Source organism: Dermacentor silvarum, chromosome 2 (genome assembly GCF_013339745.2).
Source record: "Dermacentor silvarum isolate Dsil-2018 chromosome 2, BIME_Dsil_1.4, whole genome shotgun sequence".
Taxonomy (NCBI): Eukaryota; Metazoa; Arthropoda; class Arachnida; order Ixodida; family Ixodidae; genus Dermacentor; species Dermacentor silvarum.
Genome location: NC_051155.1, coordinates 131,498,659 through 131,510,687, shown reverse-complemented (window position 1 = coordinate 131,510,687; position 12,029 = coordinate 131,498,659). Strand labels below are relative to the sequence as shown.

At 46.5% G+C, this 12,029-nt stretch overlaps 1 protein-coding gene across 1 annotated transcript in view; it reads left to right on the top strand.

Moving 5' to 3' along the window:
- LOC119441773 (probable ATP-dependent RNA helicase DDX27) overlaps positions 1-9,641 on the top strand; it is a 49,354-nt gene extending 39,713 nt beyond the window's left edge. The window contains 9 exon segments of the mRNA XM_049661606.1: positions 460-695; positions 2,489-2,571; positions 3,003-3,072; positions 3,074-3,098; positions 5,114-5,314; positions 7,421-7,491; positions 8,330-8,456; positions 9,102-9,192; positions 9,476-9,641. Of these exon segments, the coding sequence (XP_049517563.1) occupies positions 460-695; positions 2,489-2,571; positions 3,003-3,072; positions 3,074-3,098; positions 5,114-5,314; positions 7,421-7,491; positions 8,330-8,456; positions 9,102-9,192; positions 9,476-9,572 (1,001 nt within the window). The 3' untranslated portion in view covers positions 9,573-9,641.
- The last annotated feature ends 2,388 nt before the right edge of the window (positions 9,642-12,029 follow it).

The following is a 12,029-nucleotide window of genomic DNA, read 5'->3' as shown; positions in this document are numbered from 1 at the left end:
TATCACAATTAATGCTTCGCCTGTCATGCAGTACTGTGACTTTTTTTGTAATGGGTACGCAGCACTTCATACACCTACTTTGTTGCGCAGTACCAAGGTTTGAAAGCTTAGGTTAGTTGGTGGACTGATAGTAGGTGTCCAAAATCGAACTGATAGTAGGTGTCCGAATCTATGCCCCAGCGCCGACTCCCTCATGGATAATAAAATCCGTTCTTAAAGGCCAAGCTTCTACTGACTGCATGCACCTGAAGCAATTGCAGAGCCAGGAACAGGTCAGAAAAGCCATGTTTTAGGCATCAAGGCGTTTGTGCTTCGACAGAGGCGTCATGAGAGTTCATGCTTTGAGGAAGTATCATGAGCACGAAAAAAGCCTGCTTTCATTACGTTGCATCAAATGAAGTTGAAAGTACTCTAGGCTAATAATAACTGGCTGCCATCTCCTTATTCATTATCTTGCAGCGCTGGTGTGCCGGACGTTCCACGACCATACCATCGTGTTTGTGCAGACCAAGAAGCTTGCCCATCGGCTGCGTGTTCTGCTGGGCTTGCTGGGAGCGCGGGTGGATGAGCTGCACGGCAACCTGAACCAGGCACAGCGCCTCGAGGCTCTGCACCGATTCAAGGAGATGGAAGTGGACGTGCTCGTCACCACTGACTTGGTAGCCCGAGGACTTGACATCAAAGATGTGAAGACGGTGGGTGTGCCAGTCCTCATTTAGGATTCCCTCTCACATGGTCAATGAAAATTCTTATTGTCCTGAAAAGGTCGCGCATCATGTCGGATAAATCCAGCTATGTCTGGTACGGCATCAGAAATTTCAGTGGCCGTTATGAATTGGTTCAACAGATTGAGTAGGTCTCAACGCTAGGCCTGGCTGCTTTAGCATTTGCTACCAAGCTTCCTGCAGTTCGGTGCCATATTTTTTATTGGAAGCATTCACCGCTGTCAGAAATAACGCTGACTCCACCTTTGTCATCCTCGCTGATGGCTTCGAAGCGAGGAAAGCACGGCCACCCGCCGTGGTTGCTCAGTGGCTATGGTCTTGGGCTGCTGTGCACGAGGTCGCGGGATCGAATCCCGGCCACGGCGGCCGCATTTCGACGGGGGCGAAATGCGAAAACACTCGTGTATTTATATTTAGGTGCACGTTAAAGAACCCCAGGTGGTCCGAATTTCCGGAGTCCCCCACTACGGTGTGCCTCATAATCAGATCGTGGTTTTGGCACGTAAAATTCCATAATTTAATTTTAATTTTTGAAAGCACAGCAAGGGTCAAGCGTTGGAAAAGGCCAGTTCCCAAAAGTCAGCTTTGCATGCAGTGAAGTTGTTTTATGCAGTCAAGCAAACGGCATGTGTTGCGGTAAAGCATACCAAGATTGGAAAGGGGCCGTATTTGCACAAATCTAACGTGCATCTTTTTATAGAAAAAGAAATGGATCCGGAAACTGCCTGCGCACTACACTTGGGTGCGAAAGCAAAACCATATTCATGGTGTTGGCAACAGCGTACCGTTAGAGCTGTCAGACACAGTGTCATCGCCATCATGAGATGGCAGCAGAGCACGTTTTCTTGAAGGCTGCTGTGAGTTCATTTTGGGCTCTTCTACGATCACTTTTGGAGATGCTATCACTTTCGCGCAATTTCGCAACCAGGCACTGGATGTCGGCATATACGGCCCCCAGTGTTTCTTGCGCTGTGCCAAGCTCGCTATCTGCGCAGAGTGCCAGGAGCACTCTTGGCCGCACATTTCGACTAGTCCAATGCAGATTCACGTAAAATCTCGTTAAATTGATTGTAGCATCTCTAAACGTGGTCACTCGAGAATACTGCCTTGTGTGCTTGGTATTCTGTGACCTATAATCGTCACCACTGACGACGCCAGTAGTGACGATAATGGGACGCTTTCATTATGAAAGCCCACTCAAAAAAATGTTTGTCAAGATAAATTCCACATGTCTCGTTTTTTTTTTTTTCTGATCACAAGCCTAGAGACGTTCTATATTTTTCTTTTATAAATCAGGCAAGTGTTACATTCAGGTACACGTTTATTTTTTTACTTTAAGCCTGTGAAAGTTGGGTGCTTGTTAGATTCGGGGGTGTATGAAAATTGTGGAAATGTGGCAAACTTTAATTATACTTGCGCACATCCTCCACCTCCTGTCACAGAGTGCAGATACACCTAATAAACGTACCAGCAGGCCCTCACAGCTATTTTGGACTTGCCTGTGGTGATTTGAGCCCTTGTGGGCAGTAAACGGCATGCATTAATTTTTTTGGATGTTATCATGATCCCTAGGGAGTCTAGGGACATTGACTGCACCACTGCAGAAACTGCAGATAAGTATTATCACAGGTGCTCTCTCCTTTATTGTACTTGTTGTCACAAGGCTGATCTGCAGGTTCTTGTTGCAAGACCAAAGCAGTTTGCATTGGCAGTTTGCTTGTCATTGAAGTGATTGTTGACTGATGTGTGTTTATATACTGCAGGTAATCAACTTCACGTTACCTCACACTGTTCAACACTACGTTCACCGTGTGGGCAGAACAGCTCGAGCTGGCAAGAGCGGACGGTATGTGATGTATCTCATCCTGAATTGAAACCGGTGATTATAAAGCATCATGTCTGCTCGGGTAGTAAATTCATATGAAAAGAAAAAAAAAGACCTGGGAGAAGAAGAACGCCGCTTACAGTGCACTTGTAGAACACTTGGTAGTTGCTGATTATGAGGTTGATCGGGGCAAGGTTTTCATAATTGCCAGGGAAAGTAACTGGATTTCATGGTGGTGGGCTAAGTTTCTGACTATCCAGACACTGGGAGAAATACTGTATTGCAGTGATGTCAATCTTCTGCTTGCATGTGCAAGGGGCTTAGATTGGCTACTACAGTGAAATCTCGAGATAACGAACTTCTGGGTACTGCGGTAAATTTGTTCGGTATTCCAAAAGGTCTTATAGTGAAAGCCCCAAAATTAACCGTTCTGTCCATCAACCTGTTTGCAGGTCAGTCTCAATGGTCGGTGAGCAAGAGAGGAAGCTCCTCAAGGAGATCGTCAAAGCAAGCCAGGACACCAGTCAAACAACGAATTCTTCCACCTGGTAGGTGTGTTTAATGGCAAAAAGAAACTTTATATGGAAACACTCCAAAGCTGTTGTAGCATTCATGATGTCTTTACTGAATATTGCCATGACAGCTGGCACACCACAGAAACTTGAAGCCCCGAATGGGGTTGACCAGTACACATTTCTTGCTGTGATTTGGGTTAATATGGGTGAACGTTGCCACGGTGACTAGCACCTTGCAGGAACTCAAAGCTCTTACAGTTGCATGATGTGGCTTGTATTTGCTGTTGAGCTGCCAGTGCTGGATTGACGCATCCATTGATGATCCAGTGATTCATCACATCTTAAGCACTGACCAGCACAAGACAAAAGCATCAATAGTTCTGTATTGTCTCGTGCATGGTGCCTAGCCACCTTCATGCAGCACAGAATAAAGCTAGACATTTATGTGCTGATGTTATGTTATTATAAACATCTATGCATAAACCGTAAAACATCACTTTGTAGATATGTATGCATGCGTGTTTGCTGCCTGCCTGGTTCGAACACTGCGAGATCGCGCCTCGCGTCGCCGTGCTCGTGCAACTATTCACTTTTTCTTCCCGGAGCTTGGGTGGCTGCTCCAATCTTCTAGCGGCACCTTGCGGAACTTACATGTGACAAACTGATAGCCTGTGTAATTACTGCGTGTGTAATCGCTGCTTGCTCGCAGTGATTAGAAACATCTTTTGTGTTGGGCGCATTCATTCAGCCTGGGAAGTTGTAGAGTCCAAAAAAAAAAAAGAAAAGCTGCCATCGTGTTATTTTAAGCTCGTTTACACTATTAGCTACACCTTTCTCTCCTGCCTCGAGAAATTGCTGCTTTCCAGCTTATCGATATAACTTTTTCACGAAGTCGGGGACAGTCAACCCTTTGCCTGCTGATAGAGCTTTGCCACGCGGCCTTCTCATGCCCAAGAACATATTGTGTATAGAGTGCACAGTTGTTGACTTTTAACAATGTTGCCATTTCACTTGTTTGTGATTGCAAGAACGCTTAAAGTTGAACTTGTCAGCTATCTTCTGGTTTGGCTGTACATGTTGCTTGTTCCGCTTTTCTTGTTATGTTTCTGCCATACCTTGTGGTGCAGAAAATGGCAACTTCTTCTTTTTACTGCCTTTGCACGAGGTCATGGGTTCTATTCCAAGCCACAGCAGCTGCATTGCGATGAGGGCAGAATGCAAGAACGCTTGTAAATTGTGCTTTGGGTGCTCGTCAAAAAACTCGATGTGGTAAAAATTAATATAGAGCCCTCCATATGGCATCCTTTATAACCCACTGTGTAGTTTCCAGATGTTAAACCACACAATTTAATTTTATTGCAATATCAACTTACACACGCTTGAGGTGCAGAAATACTGTTGATGCCATCGTTGTCAGGCTGTCTTGTTCAACGGCGCATATGTGGCTCGCGCACGGAGGTTTAGAGGGTTTTCAGATGCAGAGTGCGTTTGGCTGCAAGGAAGACGAAGCGAAGTTGACGCACCATCAACGCCACGCTCCATTGCCTCGGTGGCAGAGCCAGGACAGTGTTCTGTCTTTCGCTGCTGGCATGAGTGTTGTGCACATGTGCACTATAAGCGCACTAGCATTCCTGATGAGCTGCTGTGTGTATGCTATGCGCTGAGCAGAATGGGACTAAACGTCAAGCTAACATTATCTAATATTTTATTGTGCGCTGAATTCAAGCTGATGGTTTCCCGTTGGTCTCATCTCACGCACAATCCAGTTGCGACACCTGCAACCCCACTGGCAGCCCTTTTTATCACTCCAGCATTGTGAGATGCCTTGTCGTTGCCAGAGCACTGTTTCTTCTACCCAGCAGGAGTTGCCTTTGTACTGCATCTTGCCAACATGTCGCACCCGCGTATACATACTAGAACACCGTCCGAGGAGGCCAAGCACAACGCTATACCTTGCTATATGCTGTCAGTGCTTCACCCTTGGGGCGAAACTTCCAAATGTTCTTTTTTACTGCCTAATCACACTTTTTCGTTGTGCACTTGTCCAGATGTGGTGGCCCACTTCCGGGAGAAGATAGCCGGCCTCGAGCAAGAGTTGGAGAGCATCCTGCAGGAGGAGAAGGCTGAGAAGGAACTGGGAGTCATTGAGAAGGAGGTCGAGAAGGCGTCCGAGCTTGTTAACAAGAAAGCTGCCAATGAGCCACCGCGCACCTGGTTCCAGACACCTAAGGAAAAGTTTCGTGAGCAAGGTGCGGGACTCATAAGTAGCATGAACAGTCAGTTGCACTCAGAAGCAGCACTGTTTTGGCAGGTGCCGTCAAACGAGAGTAAATCTGAAGGGCAGTACATGCCATGGAGAAAAATGAGCAGGGTGCTCTGTTTTCCTCACTGCACATATGGACGGCTTGTGCAAACTGTGGTCATTCGTTATTGCGAATAGCATTTTAGGACTTCACAAGCGGCCAGCACAAAACCGACCCCAACCCAGACTTAGACGTATCTTTACATGCAATTTGAATTTAACAAAACCACTGCGTGCCACGTCTGTGGAATAATTCCCCTTTGCGGCAGCAACACACAACACTCATTGCTGTGCAATTTGGGGGTCCCGCTGAAGGCGTTTTATTTGTGCTCACTCAGTTACACGTAAGTGGGAATGGGCTCGGATGTTCTGCAAGCTGAAAGCCACTTTCGAAACTAACAGCATATATGTGGTGTTGGCAGTCACCGACGCAGGGGCCAGAGAGGAAGGGCTGAGAACGAAAAGACATACCAGCCGCGAGGCGTTGGAGTGCTGAGGGACACTCGAAGAGAGACACGCAGACTTTTTAGGGTGTTCGAGAAGCGGTGACAACTTGTTCCAAAAGGAAGTCAGTACCAAAACCCAACACACCATCCAAGTAGACAGGCGCAGTTGGCGCCTGTCTACTTGCCCACGCGTGACTATTGGCTGTTGAAACTGCGTATTGTTGATAATATAACAGACACACACGGCTGGGCAACTTAACGTGCAATTCGCAGTACATGGGCACTGATGGCAGCACAGCACGTATCCATACAGGCTAGCTTGCATTGGCAGTGTGTCCATTTCTACCTTGTCTTCAATAAAAACCTGCAACAAGCACTTCGACGTGTGTGAGGCACTCCGCGGTCTCACATCTGGGTGATGCGGGCTTTTAGCGTCATGTATATATACAGTCAACGTCTGATTTTTCGGACTCTCCAGGGGCCACGAAAACGTCCCAAAAATCAGGCAGTCTGAAAAGACGAATGCATTCCTTTTACTACCTCCAAGGGCCCATTGACTTCCATGTGTTGTTTCCCTTGATACGTTGCCAATCTGTAATGTCCCTGCATCTTACGTTGCGTTTGAATGTGGTGGTCACATAAATTTAGCAGTGCAGCCAGCTTGTACGTTGCAGTAAGCGACCATGATTTGCCATTAGCGACCCAAGTTTGCGCAAGCCAGGCGCTGCACATGTGCACAGATCAGTTGGCGAAGCACCCAAAGCGAAGTGTGCATCAGTTAAAGCCTACTGGGAACCATGCACACTGGGCCAGATCCACTGAGTGCACCGTTAATTTATTAAGGCGAAAGCCTTAGATGGCTCATGGGTCGAAAATTTGACCATCCGGAAAATTCAATGGCACCAAAATTGGTGGTGCCGTCATAGTGCGACCAGCAAAGGTCGTGGGTTCGAGTGCCTTAATTAAGATAGAATTAATTAAGACACTCGAACCTACGACCTTTGGTGGCAGAAAACAAGTTACTAATAGGAGGTATCAACGCGTTCGAATAGTAATCTGAATTAATTCAGTGAATGTTTCATGAGTGTGTAGGCTTTCGCCTTTATCCTCTTTAGCGTATGCTAAAGTGACTGAACGTTTTTTGGAGCTGGCAAGGGTCTTTTATGCACAGCATAATTGTTGGTTCTCTCAAGTCAGCTTCGCCACAATGGAGCCGTGTTATGCGGTGAAGCATAAGCAAAATATCGTGGTCAACAGAGTTGAAAGGAGAGCCACTGTTGCGAAACATTGTAGATGCCCCTTAATTATACACGTGCACAAGCACCATCCTCGGTAACAATACGAGCGTAATAACTGTACTGGCAGCCATTCAGAGCTGTTTCTGACATAGCTGTGGCGATTGGTGGCCTTCCTCACAGTTAGGTCTCTCGGGCTGTTGCATCTTTTTTTTTCGCGGTCTCTTGAAAAACGTATCAGTGGGGTTCTGCTGTATCACATTGTTCAAGGGGCAGGTGACCAACACTTGGCAGTCTTTACTCCTTTATGTAAAATGCCTGCCTGGTGCAAAGTTGCGCTTAACCTTGCATGTTTCATGCACTTTCTTTCAGTACAACTGAAGCTTGGAAAGCACAGCAAGCACACCCTCAAGAGGTTGAAAATACCTCCACGGGCTCAGAATGTGAGTATTTCTAAAACAGGGTTCAAGGTGTCGGAACATGTTGAGCCTGCTTAATCATCTTTGGTAATTCTCATTGTGAAAGGTGTAAGGGAACATGAATGCATGAAAATAAGGCAGCTAGAGTACTGCCGTTTCAGTGCCTGGCGCTCACTACCTTTGGTTGCTGGCTGACGGTATATTTGTAAACACATAAGAGAGCACAGGTGTAGTAGGCGACCCCGCTTAATGAATTACTGATCTATCTATTGGAGCAGTTTAATATCCCAAAGCAACCCAGGGGCCTTGAGAAATACTTCACGTCTCTAGATTAATATTGAAAAGCTTGGTTTCTTTTTAATAGACAAACAAATCTAGGTGCACAAGCGTTTTCTGCACTTGGAAACCTGGCTGCCGATATGGGGAGTCAAACCAGACACACGTAACTCAGCACCCAAATTCCATAGCCATTAAGCTACCATGACAGGCACCCACTTTAGAAAGCTGCCTTGCAAATTTGTTCATTTTATCTGAAATTTGACTTTTTTAACGGAAGTGCACTCTATCGCAATAAACAAAACAAAGAATCCCAAGCTGTGCAGCTAATCGAGCATTCCATCTTAAAGTGGTTCTACTGTAACTTTGTTGAGGGGCATTGAAGAAATATGCTTTGAGTAGTGTTTGTCTTTTTGAATTGGGCATTGATAGGCCTATTCCTCTCTCTTCTTTATTTTCATGTGATTTCTTGCTTACATATGTAACAGTATCATTGCATGCTCTATTGACCCGTATTGCTTAGTTCTGTTGTGTCGCAGAGCAGGCAGTGTCACTGCTCGAGCTATATTTTTGCTGTCATCTGCAGGCTGAAGATCGTGTCTCAAGGGAGTTGGAGAAAACAGCGCAGTACCAGGCACGCTTGGCTAAGAGAGCGAAGAAACCCAAGCGCACGCGGGCTGTCACTGAGAATGATGGCACAAAAGCGCATCCACGTGAGTGTGCCATAGTTCTACGTCTTTCAGTTCTTGGCTAGCCCTTGTCAGGCATATGTAGCACTAGCATCTGTATCAGCTATGTAATGTAGCGTGCTTAGGCACCATTAATCACTTCGTCTATCTTGTTGACATGCTTATAAAGTAGTGTCTGGCTCTTTCTATGCATAGGTCGTCAATTTATACGCTTTGCTCTTCTGGATATGGTTCTCAAGGAATGCGGTGAATGTAACTACCGCCGCAAAAAAAATTCAAGTGTGCTTATAAAAACTGAGCATTATGTGGCATTTGTTCTTAATATATTTCTGAATGTTGCAGTAACTAGACTGCCCAAAAACAAATTTAGGAGGAAAGCACATTTTCACTCTATCTTACACCACAATCAGTTAGAATGCCAATTAATGAACTTTTCCTTTGGTCTTGCACTCATGTGCAGAATGGGTGTAACGTGGTAGGTACAACGGTGGTCGAACTTGGGCGAGGGGAGGCAAGGAAACACGCAGACGGAAAGGGCTACACATAATGTGTACTACTTTTACCGCCCAGACAAAGATATTTTTAACAAGTGTTACGATAACCTGTGAGATAGTCCAGTGCCGCTCTTTGGCTCAACATTTCATGTAACCTGTGGATTTCTCATTGCAGCCAAAGGGAAGAAAGGTGCCCAGAAACGCAAGGGCTTTGATGCTGAGCTTGTGGACACCAGCAGGAAGGCTGTCAAGAAATTCCGTTATGGGTATGTAGCTAGAGGGACAAAATGAAGGGGTCTTTGTGATTCTTACATAAGTGATGGCACAAAGGGATCTGGAAAAATTAATTTGCCTGTGACATCACGCTGTCGCAATAGCTTAGGCGCAAATTCAGTGAGAAAATAAATTTTGTGTGGCTCTGGGCGTGAGCATTAGCTGTCGCTTGCCTATGTAATAGTGCATTCTCCAATTCACGTCCCAGTGAAAATTCTGCTGATATTGATAGAATGTTGAGACTATTTCAAATTTATTTGCTTTTTTCCATCTTAGGCCTTCCTACACGGAGAAGGTGCAGATGGGACTGGTCAAGAAGAATAAAGGTCCTGTCAAAAAGTTCAAGTCAAAGAGCCGATACCGGAGGAAATGATTATAAGGCTGTAGAAGTGGTCTACATTTGCAGCAATTATGTGAATAGTAAAGGGACTTTTTACAGTGATGTGTGGGCACTGAGTTATTAGATCGGAAGTGCAGAGAAGAGCGCTTGTCGAGCTAAAAAAAAAAAAATAACTTGGCTGCATCTCTGCATGGCAGTGTTGTACACGTTCCTCTAAAACAGGAACGAAAGCTTGTTACTTCCTAATCTGGAAATGAGTTCCCGTTACAAGTTCCTTTAATGTGAAAGGAACGCGTTCCAGTTACACTTCGAACATTGGAACGTGTCGTTACATTAACGTTACAATTTTAAAAAAATTAAAATATAGTGTCGGGATAATCCTGAGGTAAAATATAGTGGGCAATTTAAAACTCGCATCGAAGTATGTATATTCTACGAACTTGAACATCGCTGGTAGCAGATAACCTGGAGGTACAAAGAATCCAAAGAAATGCTCCTAGGCAAATTTTTTCAGGGAGCACTGGACATACTCCAGGCATGTCTAACTGCAACTTTGGTGCTCGTCTATTACAAGTGCAACGCATATGGCACTTTCCACTTCGGTCTTCAAATGCGCAATCAGGATACTGCGCTTCAGATGTACAAATACAAAGTTACTCACGTGCACCAATATAATTAAATTTCTTGCACAAGAAACCTCATCGAAAGGAACAATACATAGGCGCTTAATGAATGCTGGTTCAATATTGCAGTATGAGTGAAAAAAAAAAGTCGCAGTTTCGCCCGAAATGCGAAGCATCGATTGTGATAGCAAACTAGTGGACAGCTATACGAAGTGAGTATAGTAATTTTATCGGCCGTATAAACTTGTAAACATAGGCATACTAACTAAATTAACAAGCATTGTGTCACGTGCGCACTAGCAAACATGAAGGCGTCTAACTCGATGACTGCAAAAACTCGCTCGTCAAAACGCTGTAGTGAGTAAGCACGGCAGCAGCAGCGAACGAATTGACCTTTGTCCCGCCGCACGCAGCAGCGCGAACTATGCCGTGAAAACACTGCGCAGGGAGGAAGGGCTCTGCCCCTGCCGCAGATGGCTTTCAAGATAGCCGCCCGGGTGGGAGCGCGCGGTGTAATACACAGCCTCCTCCCTCCCTACCCTCCCCCCGGAGCCTTGCGGAGGGCGCATGGGGTTGCTTAGGCGGTGCGGAGTAATACGCCCCCCTCCCCAGAGGTGGGACTCCTGCACCAATTGCGCCATGCTGCGCCACAGTGGCTTTGATGTGTGTGCTCAGGCAGTGGCCGCGAACAGCAAGCAGATTCGTTTTCTGAAAAAGTGCAGCCGTTACATTCCGAACACCACGCTACGGTGCCTCCCGTACAGTGTCTGGTAATTTTCGCGCTTATAACATTGAACTTTTCGGCACTTCCGGAAGTGGCCGGTGCGCGCGCAGCCACTCACGGCTGTTGTCGCTGCTGACGGAACGGCCAGGGGAGCTGTAATTAGAGTGCACTAGAATACGGTTGAGTGGGCCGAGCGGTAAGTACGGCGCTCCCTAGCCGAGGCGCACAACAACGAAAGGTACTCTTTGGCCATACCTGGCCCTTGCGCCATTAAACACCATACATCATCAACAACGAAAGGTAGGCTGAGGGCACTGCGAGCAAACTAAATATTAGGGAGGCGCCCGCTGCAGTGGGTTCAACGGGGGGGCTTCTCTGTCGCAAGGGTTGGTATAAAGTCAAACTATTCCAATCTGTTTTATGGCCATATAGGCGAGGCCTGAGCGATTTAGACCTATCAGGAAGGGCTAATGGTGGACTTGGAATAAAATGTCACAGTTTCGGCCGAAAGGCGAAGCATCGATTGCGATAGCAAATTAGTCGACAGCTAAACGAAGTCAGGATAGTAGTTTTCTCGGCTGTATAAACATGCAAACATTTGCTGCTTACTAACTAAATTAGCAAGCATGGTGTCATGTGCGCACAAGCAAACATGAACACGTTTCACTCGATGACAGCGGAAACTCGCTGTCAAAACGCTGGAGTGAGGAAGCGCGGCAGCAGCAATGAGCGAATTGACCTGCGTGGCGGCTCTCGTTTCATCGCTAACTGAGCGGCGAAAACAGAGAAAGGTGCCCTGTGTCCACGTCGCAGATCGCTTTCAAGGTAGGGCCCGCGAGCCGCGCCATACGCAGCAGCCACCAGAGTAGAAGCCACCCCTCTCCCTCGTCCCTCCCTTCTTCCGGGCCCTTGTGCACGATGAAGACAGCGTGCTTCCTCTCCGCTTTCCTCCCTTGCACGTGCGAGATTGAGCAGCCATCGTCTGCTTACTCGCGCACGCTTTCACTGCACATACAGCATACGGCACGCGGCGACGATGTTATCGCCCCTGGACTTTGTACGGAACATCATGGTGACAACGACGATGGCAGAAATGCGCCTGGTATGTCCATGTAGTTGCTGTCACAATAAAGGTAGATTGGA